Genomic DNA, 26,546 nt, shown 5'->3' with positions numbered 1-26,546 from the left:
GACATTAAAAACTTGCGAACTGATGAATCTTGTGTAACCAGTAACTACCGTTTGTCATGAATGTAACCAAAGTGTGTAAAACATGATGTTAAAATCCTAATAAATAAATAAACCACCGATTTATCATGGTCAGTGTTGCGGTGGATCTGATTAATTGGGCAAAATGTAGGAAACACCGCGGCCAGGTCGCCAGTCCATTAGTCCAACTAGCCAGATTGCATGTCTTTGCAAGAAAACCTGCACACACACAGAGAACATACAAACTTCACATAGAAGCACCCTGGCCATCCGACTGAGAAAACAAACCCAGTTTATTCTTGGTGTGAGGCAGCACCACTACCCACTGCACCACCTTGCCACCCTTGATGACTTTATGTTTCCCTTTATTTAGATATGGGTTGAGAGTTCGAATCCCAGCTCTGCCATGCAGCCACTGTTGGGCCCCTGAGCAAAGCCCTTAACCCTCTCTGCTCCAGGGGCGCCGTACAGTGGTTGACCCTGCGCTCTGACCCCAGCTTCCAAACAAGCTGGGATGCATGAACAAATAATTTTTTTGTATTGTACGTCTATATATGTATGTATGACAAATTAAGGCGTTCTATCTATCTAAATCTTGAGTACCCAAGGTACTTGTGTACTTTTACTTCACAAGATTTCACTTGTAATGTTTTGTTTGTGGGTGCTCGGGTAGCACTGATGTAAATTACACTAACCCACTGCTGCTGGGATCCAGGGTTTGAATCATAAGCAGTGCTGTCAACCTCTCGGGCGTCTACATACAGACATGATTGGCTATGTCTGAGGAAGAGGGCGATGGACTGGCATCCTGTCCAGGGTGTGTTACTGCATTGTGCCTAGAGATTCTGGGAAAAACAGACCCACCATGACCAAACATAAAAATTAAATATTTCATTTGATAACAAAGAAACTGAAGCCTCCACACAATGACAAAACAGATCAGTTTTAAATATTTTTTTTTATTTGTTTTGTACCCTTTAAAGAAAAGTTTTCACTGGTATATGGTCAGTGAAACGGTGTACATTTCCTTAAGTTATTACAGAGTGGACAATAGTAAAGTGAAAATGGGAGAATTAGCATTTTCCTTGGTGGGGTAACAGAAAAGTACAGCATGTCTTCATGACAGCATTTAAATATACAAGTTCAGCACAATAACTTAATTTAAAATCTTTATATACAAGTGGTACTCAGAGATCAGGTACTCAGGGTAAAACATCACCTGTCTGCTATGTACAGAAGCAAACCTTCCACAGTTGAGCTGAGCATACAGAGAATCGGTGAGTTTAGTGTCGCTCTGGATTTTCAGCATCAGAGACGATTAGGATACAAGAGCGACTGATGTGAATACAACATTCAATATGCATCTTAACTGATTAGCATTAGCAGAAAGTGAACGTTTACTAAATAAAAATATTACAAAGGCTGAAAAAATATATATCAAAGTCAGCCCAATGTCTACATGTTGTTTTTGTAGGGCGTAAAACCAGGCAATGCTGGAAAGTTCAAAATGACCCACTTAAAGCTGCAGTATGTAACTTTTAAAGATGATTTTGGAAGTCAGTAAAGTAATGTCAGGCTTAAAAGTCTAATATATTAATTCAGATGTCAGAAATAATAGGCCAAAGTAAATCTGAAATGACAAATTCAGAGCAAATGGCCCTACAATATATTGTCAGAAGCATGCGGACACTTCTCCTTCTAATAAGTTTAGTGTTTTAACCACACCCATTGCTGACTGGTATATCAATCAATAACACAAGTTGTAGGATAAACACTAATATAAATGCCTAAAATCTCATGGTCAGGTGTCCACATACATTTGGATATGTAGTGTAGGACCCTCTAGTAAATCAACTTTCAAATTAAATTAAGTAGTCACAGCAAATGTGCTCAACAGTAATCCAATTAAATGCTGGATTTTTAAGTTTAAGACCAATCACTGGGTCTTGAATAAGTCCTGATAATTCGTAGATAAATTTTTGGCTCAAGAGTTCAAATTTTACTACAGATTTACTGATCTATCTTTTAACTGCTAGTATTTTTCATGCTATTGCTACGGCTTATGTTGTCTCCCAAGACTGCGGCTTTTCTGAAGGCCTAACACAGCCCGGACTATAGAAATCATTCCTAACTGCGTATTAACCTGCACGTTGGAACATGTAGATATTCCATGCAAGTCTGCTGTAACAACGTCTTTCTACTAGAGAGGTCTCCAAAATTCAAAATCTCAGGTGACGTACTGCAGCTTTAAGCGAAAGGTCAAAATATTAATACATGCCACAGATAAGTCCATTCCATACTGTAACTGGCCACTTTTAGTCATTCATCATAACACATTTAATAATAATAATAATAATAATAATAATAATAATAAAAATTACTTCTGAAATGAATCAAACTGACATTTCCTAACCACACAATCCACATGCAAGTCAAACACACACAGTACACACACAGCATAGCAAACCACATCCGCTATTCATCTCCACTCATTCAAATATGATTAAACATCAAAACACGAGCATCAATCCACACATCTATAATCAAACAATAAACAACCTGAACATTAAAAGAAAATGAAAAAACAAAAACACACACATAAACAAAACTTTTTTCAGTGTTTTGCTTTTCAGTTTTTTTTCTTCTTCAAAGGCACGTTTTTGTTTTAAATAGCTTCAACCTATAACGAGACGAATATATCTACTCAGCACACGATAATAAAGCTTAGAATTAAAAGCACTGCAAAAACAAACAGTAAAACCAGACACAACATGTAGAAGCTTATAAACGTTAAAAAAAACTTCAAAGGCCACATTCGCCATAAAAAACAATCATAAAAGAAAGAAAAAAAAACAACACACAATATTTAACGAATGTAGTTATCCGAAGGAATTCTTAAGCTCGACAGACATGAGGGAAACTACAGAAACTAAAGATCACCTTACGACGCAGGACCTGCTGCACATCGTAAGGGTCGTTATGCACTTGGTTTCCCAGTACAGATAGCTAAAACTGAAATAAAATCCAAACCACCACTCGTAGTTTCACCTTAAGGTGTGTATTTGTAGCCAGACAGCACTGCATTCATACACACTCTTAAAAAAAAAAGATGAACATCCATATACGTATGTGATTGCCAAACTAATCGCCAAAAAGATATATTAATAATAAAATAAAATAATTAAAAGTGATCAGAGATGTCCACAGATCTTCCAGTCCCCTTAACATATGCACTTACGTGGAAATTTATTAGGCAGAAGACTTGGACAGCAAACTTTTACAACAAATTTCTTTGGGGTTTAACCCTTTTTTAAATCAGTTCAGCTACATTGAGCTGTTCCAATAGCCACTTTCTATCAAACAAAAGGCCTCCAGGCTGGAGTCATTGGGCTGCAGCTTGAGAACCTCGGAGAACCTCTGGATCATTTTTATATTTTTTACTTTATAACCATGTGTTGCTTGAAATGAAATCGGCATAAATGAACTTAATTATAAGCAGTCGATTTGAGACACAACCTTTCTTCCAAATTTTGGCTGCTCCCGTATTTAGGGGGTCACAACAGCAGATCGTTCTGGTCCGTATACCACATTCGGCACAGTCTTTCTTCCGGATGCCCTTCCTGACACAATCCTCCTTATTGTACCGGGACTTGGAACCAGCACTGAGAGCGCACTGACAAGTCCAGTGCTTAGTCATGGAAAAATATGTAAACAGGTACATCCTGGTCAATTATCATTTCATTGTTTATTTGTTAATGTAAACCTTTAAGAGCATTTAAGAAAGGGATAACCTGTTAACGTCACGGTTTTAGGTGTGAAAGGGGCTTTCGGGACATATGAAAATGGAAGTGGACGTCTCTGAGCTTGGTCAACATTCACTAAAGTGCTACACACTGCCTTACTGGAAATAAAGAAACCAAAAAGGATTAGTAATCATTTTGAAGTCTCAGAATTTTTCTAATGTTTATTCAGTGACACTGGTTTGCGTTCCTCAAACTGGAAAATTAAACACAGGGAGAAATTATGAAGGTCCTCCTGTTTTTTTATATAATTTTTGTGGTTCTTTGTTTTTGTTTGGTCAAATCAACTTAAAAAACACTGAGCCTATTTATCTGTGGACATATAATTACAAATCCAGCTGCTTAGAATGCAAGAAGAAACCCGTCCACCACCTGTGATTGCACCATCCCATTAATAAAGCAAATATGCCAAAATAAAGAGGTTAATAGGAAATCCACCTGCAGCAGGAACATAAAGGAATGAGCAGAGCAACATGCCTGATGTGTGTGACCTCGGCTGCAGCACATTGAATAGATCTGAGATAAATGCTTGGATTCTCTGATCTGTGTATGCTGATTGGAAGTGGCTGATTTGGGCATACACTAAAGTGCCGGTGTGGCTGCGTTCAGTCCACCGTGATCAAGTTGTACTGTTATGTTCTTCATTCTCCTGCAAGTGAAGAAGCAAAGGACTTGGTATAAAGGTTGAGAGAGCTGGGAATGTAGGAGAGGCATGGAGCTAACTTGGTCGCGCTGGTTGCAGTGCAGAACATCCCAGAGTCTCTACACACAGAGGCCCGACTGCAGAGCTGCGAGTCGACGCTCGATACACTGCTTACCTGTAGGAAGAAAAAAAAATACCATGGATGAAATTATCAGTTGAAGAGAGAGCTTTACATGCACTTGTAAGCAACTCTACCTCCACAAGACATCTAAAGGAGTCCTATGGTATCTGGTACCTAAATGCAGGTCCTAAACTTCAGTACATTGCAAGATGCATCGTCCTACAATGCATCCTGGTGCATCTCCTCCAGAATGTCCACAAGCCTTTTCATCTAATATCAATACCAGACCCCACACATCATTGGACACAAATTCCCACATAGGCACTCCAGATTATTGTGGAAAATGTTCCCCAAAACAGAGCAGGCTGTTCTAGCTGCACCGTGTACAGTGACTCCAACTTAGAACCTGTGGTTTTAAAACTACACATCCAGCAAGCTAACAGTTAGGCATCCACATACTTCTAGCCATATAAAACACTCGTGATTCGTCCTATTGATTTTGATCATCACCACTAAGGTTGTGTGTGGAATATGTGTAAGACAGGTATTACAGACTTGGTGGTAGCACTCACATTTGCTCACACTGAGGATGTCGGTCTGCTCAATGAGCAGCAGTGATAAACCCTCCATCAGCAACAAGGCTTTATGGTAGCGCTGCACAGACGCCTCACTCTGGTGGAACATCTCATCCAAAGCTGCAGCCTGGACCTACAACACAAGTATGATAGTGATCATTCAAAACATAATATGGTAAAATAAAGTATTTAGATAGTGCAAACTACCAGCATATGTACTTTGTTTTTTTTTTCCAGCATTGTGGTTCCTATTTTGCCCATAGGAAACCATATTTAATTCAACATGGTTACATTGGTCTCTATTGGACTCAATATTTAAAAGTTTTTTTTTCAGATTTAGGTCACATTTAGATACCAGTCTTCAGCTATTTTGGCTTTATGTTTGGGGTTTGTCGAGTCCGGTTCCATCAAAACACTAACCACATAGCTGGAAAATCCAATCCACTTCAGGGCTGTAGGCACAGTTGAGACTTAAACCCAAATCTCATAAACTGCTGCACCACCAGAGCGTTTTTAATAAAATAAACAAATGCAATTATGTCACATAATCCTCATCAATCTATTTTGTCATACCATCTGGACGGTGTGGCTAAAGATGAGTCTCTCTGCCGTGATGCTGTTAATGTGGTCCATCAGGCGGTGCTTATGGGAGAAGAAGCGCTCAAGGCGAGCGCTCAGAGACCGGCAGGACATCACGCTCGACTTGTACAGGTCGTTTAGCCTCTTTACCACTGTGAGACAAAAATGAAGCCAATACTTAGTTACACTCATTCTGAATGACTAGAAGAAGCAATAGGTAGGTTCAGTTTTGGGAGGTTCAGAGGCTGCGGTTGTCACTAGGTTAGACAGCTCAGGAGACTAAAATAAACTCAAGACACACAATGATTGGCACGATTCTAACCTTGTTTGACGGTGGTGGAGGTGTACAGTTTGCCCTGTTTGATGCCCTCCATGGCTGTGTGTATTGCAGCTGACAGGAGCTCAGCGGTCTTCATGTAGAGCACCAACTGCTCAGCATGGCTGAAACACACACACACACACCAACACAGTTAAACTCTTACCCGAAAAACAAAGAACTGAAGAGGAACAAGACCTTGTTATACTGAGGTGCTGTTATTGGACAGTATGTACGAAAAACCTTCATACATATATACAAAAAGGCCCAATTCCAAAGAGTGTAAACATGTGCATTTCTTTTTAACAATTTACTTTTATTTTTAACAATGTCTGTGGGAATTTGTACCTATTCAGTCAAAACAGCACTTGCAAGGTCAGGCATTAGTGTTGGATGAGAATTGCATGGATTGCTTGGCTTGCAATCAGTGTTCCAATTCATTCCAAAGTGTTCAGTGGGGTTGAGGTAGAGGGTCTCTGGCCAATGGAGATATCCCACACCAAATCTGTGGCACGTCCAACAATGACACGTCCAACAAGATCAGGTGTCCACATATATATGGCTACATAACTAGGTATCATGTTAGTCACCAACCCCCTGTCACAGTATTCAGACCTGTACCACGCCTGTATGAACCCAATGCCTGTATGTAAATGTGTGTTAGAGTGTGTATGTGTGTGTGGAAAACTTGTCACCTCCACTCGCGACTTAGAGAGCTGATCTGGTCAGCCACGACGCTTTGCTGCTGCTGTAGGCATGTAGAAAGCTGTTCGGCAAGCTCGGTCTCACCCCCCCTCGCTGCTGCCACCTCTACCATACAGCGGGCAAAGTCCAGCGTGAATCGGAGCCGGCGCAGAATCTCTGTGTGCTCCTGCTGCAATAAAGAGCCAGTACTAAGCAGGCAGAAGTAAAAAGTTTATGGAACAGTGATCACCATTGCCAAGGTTGGGAAGAAAACCCAACTGTCATCTTGTTCTTTGCAAAGGCAGTCCAATACCCCAAGCAACCTGATTAAAAATGCAAAACATCAACAAAAATGCCCTGTGCCTTTAATTCCAAAACTAAAAAGAGGAAAATAAGGGGATAATTACCTCCATTAATGTTTCCTCTGGGAGTTCAGGGGCCTCGAAGGTCACAGCTCCCTCTAGATTGGCTGATATGTGGTCAGTAAGACTATAGCGAGGACTGGAAGCACACTCAAAACCATCAGACCACATGCCTGTCTGAGGGTAGCGACTGGTCAACGACCCAACAGGACTGATAGAGCTTGAGGAGCATGCTGGAAGAAAAATTATAGACATTAATAAGTGAAGAAGCAGCTTTTTTTGGCAACTGTATTCGTATTAAGGTGTGTGGCGCAGTGGTCTAGGGCACAGATGTAAAAGGCTATGTCTGAGGGGGAAGGGAATGCCCCAAGCCCATCAATGAAGTCACACACTGTCCATGGTGTTCCTGCCTAGTGTCCAGTGTTTCCCGTTGGAACCGGACCCACCGAAGACCCAGAAGTTGATGAAAATGGAAATAAATATTCCAATTAAAATTTTTATCTGGCCTTTTTGGAACTCTGTTAGTTGTATTGTGCCACATATTAAAATTGCCAGGGGCGCTCGAGTAACGCAAACGCCCAACACACTTGCCCACCACTGATAAGATCTCAAGCTCGAGTTTAAATCTCAGCTGCACCCACAAATGGCTTAATGGGTTTCTCATTGCTGCTGAAACTGCGGCCTCTAGTGGTTGGTTGAGGAACATACACGAGTGACGGTAGGTTCACTAATAGCAGTAAGTGACTCTCGGTCCTCAATACCAGTCTTTTTAAAATGGTTGAGAGGTTGTCTGTGAGCAGCATCAGTCAGGGAAGGGGCCTGCAGCATCGGAGGAAGTTACAATTGAGAAATCGGATACGACTACATTCGGAAAAAGGGGGAAAATTGAATGAAATAAAATCTTTGCTTTTTATAGCTGATATAAGAGCAGAGTGAAGTGTCGGCTCATGCCTAGTTCACACTACACGATTTTTGCCCTGATTTTCGCTCGGCGACTGGTCGGCGATTGATTTTCCGGGTCGGGAGCAACTCAGCGTTCACTCGGCGATCAAAACTCGTCTCTCAGTCGCTAAGTGTGAACTATCCAACAACTCGACCCGACCGGCTCGCCGACCGCTCGGCGACCGGATCGAGTTTTCTAGCACGTCAGATATCTGATCTCAGACGGGCAACTGGGAACGAGTGACATGTCGAACAGCCAATGAGAACGCAGGATACAGCGTGAAGGGAAATGCAGAAGAGGATATAGTTTATATCAGAATACACCGGCACACACACGTAGTATTTCTGATTTGATCGTCCTCTACAAAACATAACACCCACGCTGCATTACAAAATTATTCATTAACATCCACTTTACTACAGAACAAGCCATATACTGTTTGTGTTGCCAAATCCACTCAGATTCATTTATTTTTCCTTCCTGATTTTACGCTGCACATCAGACCAAAAACACTTTGATCACTCGCTACTTGCTGACGTGCATTTTTGGACGTGGTATCATTAAAACCCTCGTCACTTCTCATGTGTGTTTTTGTAAAGAAGAAAAAAAAGGAGACCAGAGAAGCTCGCCTGAGATTCCAGTTGGTGATGGATCGTGTAGTGTGAAACCCCCTATCGCCGATCAGTCGTGTAGTGTGAAATATACACCGACTGAAAGACTCCCGAGTGCAAGAGATTCAGTCGTGTAGTGTGAACTGTACAGCGACCTGACGACTTGGAAAGTCGTGTAGTGTGAACTTGGCATTACCTGAGAACTTCCTAGATCGAGAGGTCTGCGGTGGAGTTCCTCCACTAGGCGGTGAGCCCACGGTAAACACCACACGAGCTGGACTGCCTGAACCCACCACCACATTTGCACCAGGAGAGCCTGTCGAGAAACAGTACAATACCTTATTATTCACTTATTTATTGTCATGTTTTAACACCAACTTATCCTGGTCATGGTCGCAGTGGGCCTGGTTTCCTCGGAAACACTGGGCACAATGCAGTAACACACCCTGAGCAGGATGGTCACGTGGCATTACAAACTCGCCCTCTCATTTAATAAATCACAACAAGCAATTAAGAGTAGCCGAGCACCCGGAATCACCGGGCGCACTGCAGCAACACCCCTTACAGGACGCCAGTTCATCACAGGGCCCCGGCCATCCCTCCTCAGACATATCTATTTATGTCTGTATGTAGATGCCCGACAGGCCGGTAGCACAGCTGGGGATTTGAACCCTGGATCCTAGCACTAGTGGTGCCACCTGAGCGCCTTGGTAAGATGTACCTATAATACTCCTCCCAGTCATCAGAGACAAGGTTGGGTTCTTAAACCCAGGTCCTCAGAACTGTTCCTGTCTAACACCCAATGCCAGTCCTGTTTTCAAGTACTTTTAGCCATGCAGGACAGCAGACTAGCACCGGCCCCTTGTCACAGGGGTATTTAAACTGTTGTTATAATTCACCACAATTCTTAATCCCACACTGAAATTCTGAGTGTATTTACCTGCTATGTCTATCGCTCTGTCACCGCTGAGGTTCTCTGAGCTTCCTCGGTCTCCCTTTGGTCCCACAAACGCTGCCATCAGCAGCATGTCCGACAGACGACCGGCACTCTGAGACCTGGAAACATGAAAAACAGAAACCGGGGGTTTAAAAAGCAGACTGATGACGTCTAGGGTCAGGATTATATTTGCTGTGTAGCTGTAAACATGAATTGGGAGGTGGGAGGAAACAGGAGTACCTGGGGGAAACCCATGCAGACATGGTGAGAAAATTTTCCATCACAGGGCCCTGGCAATCCCCCTTAGACATAGCCAATTATGTGTGTATGTGGACACCTGACAGGCCGATAACACAGCTGGGAATTCAAACCAGCTGTGTTAGCATGTGCATGCAGGTTTAAAGCAGCGCTTGTGTATGCAACATCTTCCGAAATAGTTGGGACAGAGGTCATGCAAGTTAAAAACACTCGTTTTGGAACTGAACAGTGAACGGTTCAGTCCTTTATGAGCAAAAATAGGTTCAACTAGGTTATCAACTATGATGAATTTAGTGATTTCTCCATCTACTGTCCATATTATTATTAAAGGATTCATATAATCTGGAGAAATCTGTGTGTAAAGGTGCACCATCGCTTTTCTACCCAAGGAGCGCTGCCCCCTCCCACATGTATGAGTTCCCATACAGAGTTGTATGGTGTTTAAAGAGCCATGTTGTGCATGTCGCCACTATTCCTTGTGCAGGTGCCAGGACCAGACCAGTTCAGTATAATACAGAGGGAGCAGAAAGAACCCCGTCCGACCTTCCCTTCCTCAAAGGAATAAATTTTTTATTTTTACCACTTTTTCTCCCCTTTTTAGCGCATCCAATTGTTCAATTAGCATCGTGCTTCCTCTCTGTCTATGCCGAACCCTGCCCTGACGGAGGTGATTGAAGCTAACCCGTATCCCCTCCGAAACACGAGCAGCAGCCAGATGCATCTTTGCCACCCACACATTGACGAGTTTTTGGCGCCACCCAGCGTTGCATGCGGAGAGACACACCCCAAGGGCACCCTCTCCCATCTCTGTGTAAGCGCCTCCAATCAGCCGGCAGAGAACGCAAACGCATTCTGACAGAGAGAGACCCACATCCGGTTCTTTGTCCCACCCCCCATATGAGCAACCGGCCAATCGTTGCTCATATAGCCACTCAGCTTCGAACCGGTAAAGCAAGGCTGGATTCGATACCACGTTCTCAGAATCCAGCCCTGGTTGCAGCGCATCTTTTTTTTACGGCTGCGCCACCTGAGTGGCCAAACATCCGTACTTTTTAAATGTAAACAGTATCTGTTACCATAGCAACATAGAGATTCCTCCAAATATTTCGTTTAATTTGTTTAAAAGTCATATTTTACCTTCCAAAAGTTTTGCTTTCTTCAGGCTGGAAGGCACCAGGCACGCAAGTCTCTGCTTGACACGGCCGGCCGGGAGACGACGGGAAAACCAGGCCCTGCTGGGTCAGAAAGGTCACCATGTTTGGCGAGCTGGGAGGCCTGGGAAATTCGAAAGCCTGGGAAAAAACCTGGGAAAAAACAGAATTATAGAATTTAACTTCATATTTAATGCAGTTCTGTCCACTGTCGCTTGTTTATTCACATTTAATGATTAGATGATGACGTCACATGCACAAACACAGAATTCTTCATGAGATTTCACTCACAAAACACAAACACAGAAACAGATCGAGCACGTACTCTAGATGGAGATCCCAGGATTGTGGGGAGCGGATTCCGCTGCATCAGCTCGCTGAGTCGTGGAGAGGAATGCAGGGGTCGCAGGGCTACTGCGCCTCCCTGAGGGACCACCGCAGGGTCAGAATGCTGCTTCCTGATGGTCTGCCTGCACCCGCCTGTGGCCTCCAGCAGACAGGGGGCGCTGTGGAGGCGTGAGCCGAGCCCGTGCTGTCCCGGCTTGGGCTTGGCCTCAGGGGTCTGAGGGGCTAGAACAAACAGAGCAGAAAGAAAAACGTGGGGTGAATTTGTGCTGACATATTTATGAAATATTATTAGAAACAAGTGGTGGGCGAGTTCTGGGTTCCTCACCTTGTGGGGAGAGTTGAAACGGTTTGTTACCCCCTACGGAGAGTCTGCGTGTAGCGATGGATGAAACATGAGGGGGGGACGGACCCGTTCTGCCGTAGCCGAGTGGACTACTACTGCTGCATCTTCGCACTGGAGCGGACCTACACAACACAGACACGGCTGATCAGAGAGGGTGAAACAATTTAGAGCACATAAAACAGCCAACATGAGCTAGACTGCTGTACAAGCTATACAAAACTGCCACTTGTGCTGTGTTCAAGAGCCCATTTGAGCTGTTCTGGAAGGTTTGGACATTATTTAGTCATCTAGTTGATCTATTTTTCTCCTTTATCCCCCAATTTAGTCACTTCCAATCCCCAAATATAAATCTAAATCTTCCCTGATCTGATCCAGAGAGAGCTGATTGTCACAAGTGTTCAATCTGTGGTCCCTTCTCTTCGCCTACCAGTTTTGGGTTCCCACACTGAGCCACGCTAAGGTCCATGTGACTCCCCCTACTCATTCCCATACACCTAATATCAGACGGAAGAGACCCTGTCTGACCTTTCCTTCTCCAACACAGTCAATTGTGTTTGTGTGGACGCCCGGCCAGGTCTGATGGGGATTCCCCTCCTTGCTACAGCAACAGTGACGCCTAGTGTCAGGTTGAGGCACCAGCACGAGTGGTGGACGAGTACAGGGAGAACATCACAGTCCCCCACCGTGAGAGTGTACCCCATAGGAAATTAGTGTGAAGGGGTGTGAGTGTGCTAACCGTGGGGAACTGTCCTGACTGGGACAGTGCAGATTCTGCTCCATGCGCTGGTAGTTGTGAATCTGGGTGGGCACTGGAATGGGCACTGATTGTCTGTAGTTGCCTTGGCTACTCACAGAGGGCTCGGTTGACCTGCTGGCACAGACAAATAAGAGGAACCAGGGCATGATGACACGTTTGATGCACAAATGCAGCACCCTGATTATCGAAATGAACTTTACATACCCTGCTGGTGCTGGAGAGCTGCTGTAGGAGGGCGAGCACGGTGGATTTTTGGTTTGATTGGCCTGGCTTCCAGACGCCAAGAGAGAACTTCTTTAACGGAGAAGAAATCAAAATCAAAGACGGAATCAGAAACTGGTATTACAGCAAGTAGGCAGAGATACAGGCTTTTATCTTACTGACTCTAGGATATAGGTACTAGGATCTGACGGTGAACTGGTTGAAATATGAAGCTATAAGAACTTGTTTATACACTATAAAGTGCAATTTGAACTACAATGTCCTCTGTCCAACTTAAGTGGCAGATAAAGTGGGTCAGACACTTACCCGCTATACATCAGACTATCCTGAAGCATCTTCCCTGAGGGCATTTCACACGCCAGCTCACCTAGAAGCAGAACGAGAGAGAGAAAAAAAACATAGAACAATGAAATGTGACAGTAAGAACTAATAAACCGAATTCTTCACTCGCATGCTGTCACCTCTCATCCTCTCACCGTGTGTGGTGACGGAATAAATCCGATGTGGAAGGAAGAGGAACAAAGAAGTGTACTTACCGGGGAAATGAGCCGGAACCATGACAAAGTCGTCCGTGTCGCAGGAGGAGTTTTTACTGCTGCCTCCTCCGCCGGCTGAATCCTTCAGCGGGAAGCCGGGAGAATCCTGGGTAGGGGAGGCCAAAGCTTTGGCTCGAGTTTGCTGGATCTCACCAAGAGATTGCTGTAAATGTTGAGAAAGAAAAGGAGAGCGTGTTATTATTTTATTACTATTATTAACCATTTCCAGTTATATCGTTTTATTTAAAAATGTAGGCACATTCATGTTTTGTTGATTTGAAAAACAGTGGATGCACTTGCAACAAGAAGCAAACGTAAACATACATATTCCTGCCATCACACACATCCCACAAACACACAATATACCAATACACCTGGACCTAGGGAGTTTATCCCAATTTTCAAGGCAGTGCAACAGGTTCTACCATCTCTATAGGACTTTTGGAGCACTTTTAGAGTGACTTTGGGTTCTTCCTCATCTCTCTGACTAAAAACGTCTAGCCTGGATGCCCAATTTACCCAGACAGGGACCTTCAGCAGGGATCAAGATTCGACCAAGCTTCTTTTATTAAAAAATCCCTGAAGCCACTGTTCACAATGTTATAATGGAGATCCACAGATAGCCCTTTTCGACCGAAATAACTCTGGTTCCTGAGCTGGTTCTGTCCGGGCTTCTTAGAACGATGCATCACCAAAAAAGGGCGCTGCACAACACGCACAATAGAAGCAAACAGTAGTAACTATCACGCCGATTACATGCAATCATTTGTGCTGCTGTTACAGATGTTTATTTTTATCCGAAAAACAAGCATGGATCAAATATTAGTCATGAGAAGACGTAGAAGACTACTCCATGCATACTACACAAACTTCTCCGTACTACATGTCCACAGATGGCACCACAGATTTCTGGTTAAAGCTGGGAATGAATGTTCCCGGTTCAGAACCTACTTATCACTGGTGGAAATGGGCCAAATGGTTCAAACTTAGGTTCCCGAACCAGAACGGAGCTCGTTCCATGTCAGTTGAAAAGGGCTAAGAAAGTTCCTTGGAGTTCATGGCTTGGTTTTTGTCCTGCCAATGTAGCAAACAGAAAACACCAGACATGCACACTTACAAGCAGCACACACTGGACATCTCACACTTCCACATACACACTAACACCACATGTATGCACGCACACACTTACAGGAGGAGAAGCTAGGTGTGATGTGGAGGAGCTGCTACATGAACTCGCTGAACCTGAACTAGGAAAGCACGTCAGGGTCACTGGTGCTGCTGCTGTAAATCCCAACATAAACACACACGCACACACACTATTATTATCTAACATTCTGATTTCTACACAAAGGAGAAAAAATTTACACCTAGATTTTAACACGCTATATGGAACAGGAAAGAGACTCACATTTCTTCATAGTGGAGCTGGCCTCTAGGAATGGATGTTTGAAGAACTCATCTAAACATTGGAGACAGGTTTGCATGTAAACACACTGAGTGCATCAATAAGCCATGACCTTTATATATCCATCACTGTATTAGCAACTAACCAAAGTCCATGCGGTCCTTGTGGTTCCTCTGCAGCAGACCCAGCAGCAGGTGCCTCAGGTGGCTGGACGTCTCTCTGGGAATGCTGTGTACACACACACACACAGAAAAATCAACAGTAACCTCATGCTAACCATAAAAAAATAGTTTTACCAACAAACTTGATGGGAAAACACAAAAACTCACTTACTTTGGGCTGAGATTTTTATTTTTCTCGTAAAATAAGCGGAGATCCTGAGGACTGCTTGCCTACAGAGTTAAAACAGACAAAACAGTTAGAATTACCGATAAAGTCGAACAATTACAAACACTTTTAAGAGACGTACAGTATTTCATGACAGCCTTGGAATTTAAATGGTTTGGTCTCCTTTCTACACATGACAGGTGGGTTAAAGACGTTTTGACTTGTATTAAACTGGAAAAGATCATTTCAATGCCAATGTTGCCCTGACCATGTTGCCACCTATGTGTAACCCATCTATCAATTGAAAGGGACGCGGGACCCCAGACACACCAGATTTTATGTGGCTCACCATTCTCAACACTGCTATGATAACAACATGGTAAAGCCATAGTAGTGGGTGTTGTACTTATATGAGTGTGCAGCAGTGTTGTTGGGATTTTTAAACACCATAGTGTGAATTCTGGGAGTGGATAGGTGCTCCAACCAACAATATAAAAATATGAATCAGTGTCAACTGATAAAAGACTGTACAGCTACAACCAGTGCTAAGATGTTCCTAATAAAGAGGCCAGTAAGTTTAAACACTGCTGCTGATACAATGGTACCAGAATAACACACACTACCACATTAATGTTAGTGCAGTGCAGAGAATGGTCAATCACCCAAATAACATCTTGTCAGTGAATGTCACTTTTGTTAAAAAAGTAAATCAGATCCAGTACTCACCTGGAATGGGGCCTTCCCGGTCAGACACTGAAACACAATGGTTCCTATGCTCCACAGGTCAGCCTTGGCATCATAATTCTGGGACATAATGACCTCTGGAGCCTTGTATAAGAGAAACATTTCAGTATGACTACATGCACATATGAAACAGGAGAAAGATCATAAGATGGACGGAAGATACTTGCCATATACATGGGGGAGCCGCAGAGGGTGGCAGCCATCATGTTGTTTTGTAGGTGCCGTGCAAAGCCAAAGTCAGCTGGGAAGAGAGAAGAAAGATCCATATAACTGGAGGTTGTAGAACCTTGAAGAACCTTCAATCATGGTGCCATGATTTTAGATAGTACTAGATGGGGCAATCAGATCATGTTGACCTTAATTTGGATCAGGATGTCAAAAAAAGTGGGCATACAACAAGAGAATGGCCCCTAAAATGAGGGCATGGCTTGAGTCTACTGAAAAATGTATACAAATTTACTGTGACTGATCACATGATCCACCCAAAATTGGGTCACTAACTAGTTTAGTAAGTATGAGAATGCTATAAATCATAACCGAACAGCCAGTGTGTTCCGCACACCTCCCAGCAACACTGTACCTATCTTGATGCAGGTGTTGTTGGAGTGGGACTTGCGGCCAGCTGGGTGAGAGAGCAGGATGTTCTGTGGTTTCAGGTCTCTGTGGATGATGCCCTTGGCCTGCAGGACTCTCATAGCACCTGCAATCTGCTGCAGAAACACACGGATGGTGTCTTCACTCAGTGTACCCTTAGCTGTTGATGGGGGGGAGAGAGAAATAAAACTGTAAGTGCCGACCACACCTCGCTACATACTTCACCACTTCATGTCACTGATAGAGCTTAAGGGGATAAATAGTAACACACATTGCTAACATTTATATGAAATAAATAACCCTGGTAAAAACCCAAAACACTGAACACAAGTCTTGCTTAATCCGGATACTTACAGTGAAGGTAGTCGGCCAGGTCGCCCCCGTTACAGTACTGTTAGCAGGTTAACAGGAAATAAAAAAAAGGAAAAAACAAAACATGTCAGTTAAGAATATATGAACAGACATGAATAAAAACAATGAGCCTTTATTATGCAATACACAAGTAAGTATGACTGAAACTCGGGCATTGTGTTGGTGAAAGCAGCTCAGGCATTCAAATGTATATTAAAGCTGACTTCTTGTTTTTGTGAAGGTCCCCCACCCCCAAACCCACCATGCACCATTCTGAACCCCACTGACCCTGCTGATTTGACATGCCAAGACTCCGAACCAACAATGCATTTCACAGATTTCAGGACCCACCACGGATCTTTTCAGCATTCTTAAGGCCTGAGTGCTTTCTTAATGTCATCTATAATCAGGAGTTATTACTTATACACTAATTCCTAATGCACATCACATGAGTCTGGGCAGATTCTGAGGAGGTTTCTAGCCTCAAATCGTTTAGCAGCTAGAATTAATGCATGGCCATCATTCGAGATCTCCAGTGGCTGGTCATTGATGGCCTGGTATTTGTCCGGCATGTTTAAAACGATCAGTGTGAGCTCTGCAATCACTGTTTACCAGCTGATTGATAAGAAACCACAAGAACAGCAAAAAGACAGAGAGTGGGCATAAGAATGTATGAATGGAATACTAGGGTACGAAATCCCTAATTATTTTGTTACATTGCACATACAGAAGACATGAACTGCTCCGTCCTGAACCCCTCACACATTATTTATTAAACAGTATTCTAACCACTTTTCCACCAGTGGTTTGGTGTGTGGTTTGTGACACAGTCCTTAGGCTTGCCTTTCTGCTCTTTGCATCCTGATACAGTAAGTAATATTACATGCTGAATTATTTAATGCACCCTGTAAACAGAACTGCACCATGCACTCCACCATGCGCTATACTATATAAATAGGGATGCAAATTTTGCAGATTTCTTTTAATGACCGTCATTCGTCAACAATTAACCGATAACGACACTTATAGCGTCCCATTAAATATATAAACCAGACAAACACTGAAAGCAGAACCAGTTCCACATTCCAAAATTAAATTTACCACTATTGCTGTTCGCCAACATTGCATTAAAAGCAAATCAAAATGTAGAGATGCAGTTGATATCTAAAAGCACTCTCACAATATAAGTGTGGTTATTATACGATATTAGGACTGGGACATGATGCAAAATAGCCACATCATTTTTGTTAAAAAACAGAACATGCACCAGTCTTACCTCCATCACCAGAAACACAGAGCTTGCAGTTTCCTACAGAGACACAAGAATAAAGAGTACATGATTAAAAGAACAAATAATTACAATGCACTTCTTTATAAATTAAAAATATATATATAAAATATGGGGTTTCTTTGAAATGTCTTAAAACATCCATAAAACAACTAATTATTTTGTTGTGTTTGTTTGTTTATTAGGATTTTAACGTCATGTTTTACACATTTGGTTACATTCATGACAGGAACGGTAGTTACTCATTACACAAGATTCATCAGTTCACAAGGTTATATCGAACAGTCATGGACAATTTAGTATCTCCAATTCACCTCACTTGCATGTCTTTGGACTGTGGGAGGAAACCGGAGCACCCGGAGGAATGCTATTGAGTTGTGTAAAATGTTTATAAAATTTCTGTAGCATTCTGTGGCATGGCCAAGAAAAAAGCCTCTCAAAATAGACACATTAAGTCAAAACAAAAAACAAAACATACTTAATAAATAAAATTGGTGGCAATCTGGTCCCACTGTGGTTTACAAGTTGCAACGTAAAGCCTCCACAAGGGGGCATTCGTGTACAAGTTCATTTCATGTTTATGTCCCTGTTTAAAATTGTTTATTTAATTATAATTTTTAAGTTATGTTTACGTGTTGCTGGGAGTGATGTAAAGCTCGCTTGACTGTGGATATTGTCGCCTATGTTCCAGCAGCTTTCATTCATGAAAGACCTGGATTACATATGGGTTCTTGGATTACACATGACCATCTGGACAAATGGTCTTAGTATACAAGATAGGATTTAGGGTTTTAATATCAACTTTGGCCAGGAGATGCATGATCTATCCCTGTTTATATGAAAGAATTCACAAGCTGTAGTCAAATATGATCACTAACAACGACTTAAGAACGTAGGGTCTCCTAGGGCCTTCGGCATTTTACAATCTTCTATACTGCTGGATAGTAATTTAAGTGGCTGTTTAAATATTTTCAACCAGCATATTTTTCACATTTTAGAAAACCCACAATAAAATCAAAAAGTTAAATTTGATTTGGAATTTTTTGTTTGTTTTTTAGAAGAAGTAGTATGACATGACCTTATAAGTGTATGTAAACTTTTGACTTCAGCTCTAGTATCTTCAGAGAGATTTGGTCATTTCTGGATGAATCTAAAGTATTTCCAACACTCTGGTCACTTGCCAGACCAAACAGGTCCAAGTTAAAGACTGTCATAAAAAAAACCACCTCCTGTTACCAGCCATCATAAAAGTCATCTGTTCAGTGTTTATCAGCAGCTCCACCTGCTCAACACCGGGGGGCAAACAAGGTCGGTCATAAAAACAAAGCTATTCTGCAGACCTAGCAGCAGTTGACCGATCTTCTCATGGTCTTTCTCATCCAGTCGGTTTTACTGAATAGGGCCGGTCCACTCCTGCTGACTCAGCCAGGCTAAAGTCGTTCTTTTGTAACAGCCATTGTGCCAGGTATAAATGAACTAGCAGGTTTCTATTCTTGACGCAAAGTTAGTTATTAGTTTGTTTGACTATTTAAGCTACACAAGCATTTTTCAAACCACGTTGTCCTTATGTTCTCACTCTGAACGTTTACTAAAGAACAAAATGAAATATAATTAATAAGAATGGTGTGTCTGTCTGCTCTGTACAATCTGGTCCCACTGTGGTTTACAAAATTAATGGGCATTCATGTACAAGCTGTGCTTATGTGCCTGTTACATTGTAATAAAATAATAATAAATAAAATGAAAAATAATAATATAAAATACAATAATTAATACATAAAATACTTTAAAATAATTATAAAAAACAATAAATTAAAACAATTTAATAATAATAATGAAAAAAATAATAAATATAAAAATAAAATAATAAAAACAAATTAATAAATAAATATAATAATAATAAAACTAGTATTTTCCTTTGCAATTTTTTTTTAAAAACACTGAGCTACCTTATAAAAACCTTATATGGCAGTATAAAGGCAACTAAACAGCTTGGTCACTTTCAAGAGCCAAAAGATGAAATTTCGACCCTGCTAGTGCAAGTCCAGTCGAAAATTAAACATGTAAAGTAAAAATATCTAATAGTGATTATAGCTCAGCTCTGAAGCTAGGTGGATTGGGTTCCACTGGCTGAGCAGCAGCATCAAGCTAAAGATTCCCATGTGCCATTACATGCTTTAACTACAGTGATGTAAAACACATCATTAGTGGACTGTGGAGCACTGGAAATGTGCTCTGATGTGATGATATTTTTGCCTGACAGAGACTGATAGACCTATGTGAAGTTATACAAACGCCAAACAACCAAACAAGACGCTGATGAGAAGTCAACTTTAAACCAGCAACTAAACATTTCCCTTTATTTGCTTTAGATCTGTCCAAATGCAACAGTTCATTTTGGCATGACAGCTCACAACACAAACATAAGTCTCAAGATGAGCACAAATATGCATTTACTAAGATGGAAAGAGAAAGTTTGCTTTGGGCAATTGTCTTGCCAATAGGAAAGAAAAATTCATCCTGTGAAGAGCAGCTACATGACAATATGTTACCACCACCACATTTTACATTGGAAATGATGGTAATTGTCACTTGTGTGGTATGTTTTAATAAATGTATGGCTCCACATGGTGCTTCAAATTCAAGCTGATCAGTTTCACTCTATTCTCACCACATCACTTTGATACAAAGTTTTATAGTGACATTTAGAAAACTATCTGAGCAATGAATCTACTGACTTTGCAAACTCAGAGCGACAGCTGGCGTCTCAATAGTCATTCAGTCACTTAATAGGAGGCTCATTCAGTCCTGGACTGACCTAGTTAGTGTGTTTATAGTTTCAGATATTCTTTATTTTACATGATTGACTGAACCTAAGATTTAAGGTTTGCTTAATAACTTCAAAATGGTCCTCCATCCATCTTCAGATGTAAGCATCTAAGAGTCCTGACTGGTTTTAAATGCTCCTATTTAAATACTAATTAGATTAAATACTTTTAAAGACAGTGTATCCACCTACATACCAGACAAATCAGTTTTCCAGTGCTATTACTGCATACACCCTATATTTACAATACACTATTTGGCCAGAAGTATGTCGACACCCCTTCTAATTTGTGAACTTGGGCGTTCCAAACACAATCATTGCTAACAGGCCTTTCCTGTTCCTTCCTCACTGTGCCCCTGTGAACAAAGAGAGGACCATAAAGACACTGTTTAAAAAGCGTGGTCTCCACAGAGCCCTGACCTCAATCCAATTAAACAACTTTGGGATCAATTGGAGGGTTGATTGCAAGCCAGGCCGTCTCGTTATTACCAATGTCTGACTTAAGAAATGCTTATTTATGTAAATTCTTGTCGAAAACATTACCAAATGAGTAACGGCTATTAATGTCCAACAAGCCAGGTGGTAAGGTGTCCACATACTCTTGGCTAGGTATTGTATTTGCATGTTTAAAAGTGATAACCCTGATCGTAACCCTTTCTGATTATTCACACACACAAATCATTGGGTTCACACCATACGGTTCTAAACAGCCAGCAGAACAGATTAGCAAGTAGAATTTCTCTACAGTGTAAATATTGTTTTATTATATAAGATTATCGCTCCCATGCTTAGTAATTTTAAATAAACATAACAGACGTGTAAAAACAATCGGCGAGACAAGGAGCTGGAACAAGTTAAACCAGACAGAGACGAAAAGCAAACATACCCTACATATCAAGCAGCTAAGAGTCTGTGTTATTAAAGAGGCCAGTCATTTCAGGTCAAAATGTGATATTGAAAGTATCTAAAGCTGAAGTCACTTGTAAGGGACATGGGTGCTGTGACATTCTTTGGATGTCAAATCATTCTGCTATTGCATATTTGAAGTAACCTCACAATACACCTAGATGAATAATCACATTTGTAAAAGTATACTACAGTAGACCCTTGAGTTACAAACGGTTTACCATACAAACATTTCAGGTTCCGAACGATCATTTTTAACTTAACGTACAAACAAATTTCGGATTACGAACAGAAATTCGCGAAACACATCACAAACAAGTTGACTCCAACCGTGTGTCTGTGTCTCTCTCTCTCTCTCTTATATATGTTTGCTCACTGTATATATATACAGTGTATCACAAAAGTGAGTACACCCCTCACATTTCTGCAAATATTTCATTATATCTTTTCATGGGACAACACTATAGACATGAAACTTGGATATAACTTAGAGTAGTCAGTGTACAACTTGTATAGCAGTGTAGATTTACTGTCTTCTGAAAATAACTCAACACACAGCCATTAATGTCTAAATGGCTGGCAACATAAGTGAGTACACCCCACAGTGAACATGTCCAAATTGTGCCCAAATGTGTCGTTGTCCCTCCCTGGTGTCATGTGTCAAGGTCCCAGGTGTAAATGGGGAGCAGGGCTGTTAAATTTGGTGTTTTGGGTACAATTCTCTCATACTGGCCACTGGATATTCAACATGGCACCTCATGGCAAAGAACTCTCTGAGGATGTGAGAAATAGAATTGTTGCTCTCCACAAAGATGGCCTGGGCTATAAGAAGATTGCTAACACCCTGAAACTGAGCTACAGCATGGTGGCCAAGGTCATACAGCGGTTTTCCAGGACAGGTTCCACTCGGAACAGGCTTCGCCAGAGTCCACGTGTTCGGCGTCATATCCAGAGGTTGGCTTTAAAAAATAGACACATGAGTGCTGCCAGCATTGCTGCAGAGGTTGAAGACGTGGGAGGTCAGCCTGTCAGTGCTCAGACCATACGCCGCACACTGCATCAACTCGGTCTGCATGATCGTCATCCCAGAAGGAAGCTGACGCACAAGAAAGCTCGCAAACAGTTTGCTGAAGACAAGCAGTCCAAGAACATGGATTACTGGAATGCCCTGTGGTCTGACGAGACCAAGATAAACTTGTTTGGCTCAGATGGTGTCCAGCATGTGTGGCGGCGCCCTGGTGAGAAGTACCAAGACAACTGTATCTTGCCTACAGTCAAGCATGGTGGTGGTAGCATCATGGTCTTGGGCTGCATGAGTGTTGCTGGCACTGGGGAGCTGCAGTTCATTGAGGGAAACATGAATTCCAACATGTGCTGTGACATTCTGAAACAGAGCATGATCCCCTCCCTTCGAAAACTGGGCCTCATGGCAGTTTTCCAACAGGATAACGACCCCAAACACAACCTCCAAGATGACAACTGCCTTGCTGAGGAAGCTGAAGGTAAAGGTGATGGACTAAACCCAATTGAGCACCTGTGGCGCATCCTCAAGTGGAAGGTGGAGGAGTTCAAGGTGTCTAACATCCACCAGCTCCGTGATGTCATCATGGAGGAGTGGAAGAGGATTCCAGTAGCAACCAGTGCAGCTCTGGTGAATTCCATGCCCAGGAGGGTTAAGGCAGTGCTGAATAATAATGGTGGTCACACAAAATATTGACACTTTGGGCACAATTTGGACATGTTCACTGTGGGGTGTACTCACTTATGTTGCCAGCCATTTAGACATTAATGGCTGTGTGTTGAGTTATTTTCAGAAGACAGTAAATCTACACTGCTATACAAGTTGTACACTGACTACTCTAAGTTATATCCAAGTTTCATGTCTATAATGTTGTCCCATGAAAAGATATAATGAAATATTTGCAGAAATGTGAGGGGTGTACTCACTTTTGTGATACACTGTATATATATATATATATATATATATATATATATATACATATATATACAGTGAGCAAACATTCGGAGAGCGGACAGGGTTTTTCTTTATATTTTGTAAAATTCTATATCAAAGAATGTGCAGAGGAAGTGTAGTGCTGAAAAAATGAACAAATCACTATTAGTTGTGTTGTATAATTACTCCTGCCATTAGGTGTCACTGTGTATCAGACAGAGAGGACAATGAGTGAGAGAGAAGAAAGAAATCGGCTCAGTAAAGTATTCTTTCTTTCATGCAATTACACCTACAAGATACAACACTACTGAAATAAAGAAAGAAATATGAGAGTTATTGTTGTTTCTGGTAGATACATTTTATATATAAAAAAAAGGAAATGTATTATGATGTATGGTACAGCACACGTCCTGTACTGAAATGTAATGTGTTGTTTTATGTACAGTACTACTGTGTATTGTTGTTTATTATTGTTTATTACAGTATTACCTATTCTATAATTTAAGATTTAAAGGAAATATACTTGTATTTATAACAAAAAAGACAATTTAAGACATTAGAAAGGTTAGGGTAAGGGGGTGGTTTGGGAGGTCTGGCACGGATTAATTATATTTACATTATTTCTTATGGGAAAAATAGGTTTAACTAACAAACATCTTGACTTAAGAACAACCCTTCAGAACCAAGTACATTCATAAGTCAAGGGTCCACTGTATATAGTCACAGAAAATAAATAGTTAGGACAATCATTAAAATAACATAGCAATTATTTAAAAAAAAACTACATCTCCCATAAGCCTTTGCAAATAAACGTTCTGTGCAGCGCACATGTCATGTCAACACAAAACACGTGACTAAACAGACCAATAGGCAGCAGCTCTTAACAACCTACTGTGCAAAAAAGGCCAGGAACAAACAGACATTAATTTTGTGCGTTTTCTTACCTGAAAGTCATGTAATGCCACGATATTTTCATGTTTTAGTTCCTTAAAAAGAAAACAAAACATATTAATACAAATATTACAACCTTAGGTGGATTTCACTAACGAGTTTAAAACATAACACTGGTGTGTATTGGATCTTACCTTTAATATTTTAATCTCCTTCCCTAAGAGGGTCTGAGATTTTGCCAGATTTTTCTTATTGATGCATTTAACAGCAACTTCCCAATCATGCTTCTGTTCACAAAAACAAACAAACGATTTAGTGCTGATTCGGATCACATAGATTAAACAGGATCATACGTTCATTGTTTTCCTGAATACAAGACATGCCCGGACATGTCTAAGTTTTATTCAGTTTATTCTAAGTCTATAAACACTGACCGATTATTTACACAGTGATAAGACAACCAGCTAATAGTATTGTACTGTGACAGTTAAAATAGAGACAAAATAAGCTGCTATACTTTTTGGTCGGTACACTGTTTGTACTGTTTTTCTGTCTTCTCTACAAATTAACTGATAATACAATTCAAAACCGAGTTACACTATTTAAAGAAAAGTTTTAACTGCCTAATGGATCGAGAATATAAACATCATAGCTTTATTACAGCCATAAACAAACAGTTTTGTGAGTGAAACTGGGAGTCGATTCCTAAGAGTCGGTTCTTCATTTTGAGCTTAAGAAGCAAGTCAACTCGGCAGCTTAGATTAAATAAATCACAGTATAAAAATAAAACAAAAGCTTATACTTCAGCGAAGTTAATTTAATTTAATATATTGTCCATATATGTACATTAGGATTAGAATATTTAAAATGTGTAGATATTTGCAATTAAATTTTAGCAAAAACTATTTAGGAAAGGCACATCTAGCTATTTTTTTTATTTATAAAAAAGTGTTATGCCAGACATTTTTTAAATACATATATTTTCCCCAAAACGTTTTAATCATATTAAATAATTAAATAAATAACGAGGATAAAATTGTTTTGAGTCGAGTCCGGGAATCGAGCAGAGTCGACTCTGATGGTCTCGAATCGACTACCTTAACAGCTGAGGCCCATCTTTAAGGTGGAACGGCTGAGTACAGTTCAAAGGCCTATCATGGTTATCATAACATCACTGTAAACAATGCACGATCTTAATCATCATTTCTCACCTCTCGATGCCTGCCTTTGAACACCACTGCGAATGCCCCATGACCGATGAGATCCTTCCTGCTGAACTCGAATTTGCCCACGGTCTCCATCTCCCTGCACTCGGCGATTATTGTCGGGACAAACAGGGATCGGTTTTGCTCCACTGGATTCCTCTTTCCGTCCCCTTCTCCTCTTCAACCGGGCAGCTGGAAAGTTGAAACTCACTTTCGTATTCCATGTGCTGCCTTTGCAAATAAATCCTCTCGTCTTTCATGATAGCCGCGATCGATCAGCACCACAGTCCCGACATTGTTGTGTTATGACAAGTGCACAATCTCACGATCTGCTCGAATTCTCGATTCCACCTTAAACCGGAGCTCTGCTTTTGTTTGTGTACATATCCGACACTGTCGTCTTTGTTTACAACAGCTTGATTTCTCGATCTATCAAATCCATCGCGCTCTTTATCCGAAACAGTGATGATCAGAAACACTCCTGAGTCTAATGAACTCCTAGAATGGCGAAATAAAAACAAACATATAGCAGATTCTAACAAAGACCTGATCAGCAAGAGTATACACAAGGCGCATGCGCGTAGCATGTCCTCTCTGCCCCTCTGCTGACGAAAGGCTGTCACAAATCAGCCAATCACAAAACGCCTGATCTTGTGACGTCTGGTGGTGTGCGGTACCAGTGTTGCCAGTCATTGGATTTTTCCCAAAATACTGGGATTTAGGGGATCGATTTGGGATTTGGAGAGTTTGCCAAGTAATCTTGGGATTTGTACTTAATCAATTAAAATCTGCATGCAGTTGTATGGTCTACAGTCATAAATAGGGAATGACAAAGCGTACTACTACTAAA

The 26,546-nt window shown here is 41.3% G+C and overlaps 1 protein-coding gene across 3 annotated transcripts; it reads right to left on the bottom strand.

The window, feature by feature from the left end:
* Positions 1 to 961: 961 nt before the first annotated feature.
* Positions 962 to 26,179, bottom strand: ulk1b (unc-51 like autophagy activating kinase 1). Of its 3 annotated transcripts, XM_063011074.1 has the most exons (27): positions 25,703 to 26,179; positions 24,686 to 24,778; positions 24,545 to 24,586; positions 17,902 to 17,934; positions 16,629 to 16,665; positions 16,261 to 16,434; positions 15,848 to 15,921; positions 15,663 to 15,764; positions 14,943 to 15,001; positions 14,755 to 14,837; positions 14,613 to 14,663; positions 14,394 to 14,485; positions 13,205 to 13,367; positions 12,975 to 13,035; positions 12,651 to 12,740; positions 12,426 to 12,557; positions 11,672 to 11,811; positions 11,324 to 11,568; positions 10,985 to 11,151; positions 9,593 to 9,708; positions 8,849 to 8,968; positions 7,144 to 7,331; positions 6,748 to 6,926; positions 6,059 to 6,177; positions 5,731 to 5,888; positions 5,155 to 5,290; positions 962 to 4,636 (listed from the first exon to the last, which is right to left on the bottom strand). In XM_063011074.1, exons 1-27 carry the CDS (start codon positions 25,790 to 25,792, stop codon positions 4,581 to 4,583), a joined length of 3,000 nt encoding a protein of 999 aa, XP_062867144.1. In that variant the 5' UTR covers positions 25,793 to 26,179; the 3' UTR covers positions 962 to 4,580. The 3 variants fall into 3 exon arrangements, with proteins under 3 accessions (XP_062867144.1, XP_062867143.1, XP_062867142.1); XM_063011073.1 differs by lacking the exons at positions 15,848 to 15,921; positions 16,261 to 16,434; positions 16,629 to 16,665; ... (2 more) ...; positions 24,686 to 24,778; positions 25,703 to 26,179 and having other exon boundaries at positions 6,748 to 6,923; positions 12,426 to 12,560; positions 15,663 to 15,756; XM_063011072.1 differs by lacking the exons at positions 15,848 to 15,921; positions 16,261 to 16,434; positions 16,629 to 16,665; ... (2 more) ...; positions 24,686 to 24,778; positions 25,703 to 26,179 and having other exon boundaries at positions 12,426 to 12,560; positions 12,651 to 12,737; positions 15,663 to 15,756.
* Between the last annotated feature and the right edge of the window lie 367 nt (positions 26,180 to 26,546).

The sequence above is a fragment of the Trichomycterus rosablanca genome, chromosome 16 (assembly GCF_030014385.1).
Source record: "Trichomycterus rosablanca isolate fTriRos1 chromosome 16, fTriRos1.hap1, whole genome shotgun sequence".
Taxonomy (NCBI): Eukaryota; Metazoa; Chordata; class Actinopteri; order Siluriformes; family Trichomycteridae; genus Trichomycterus; species Trichomycterus rosablanca.
Note: the sequence above shows the minus strand (reverse complement) of the source record. Positions and strands in the feature narration are given on the sequence as shown.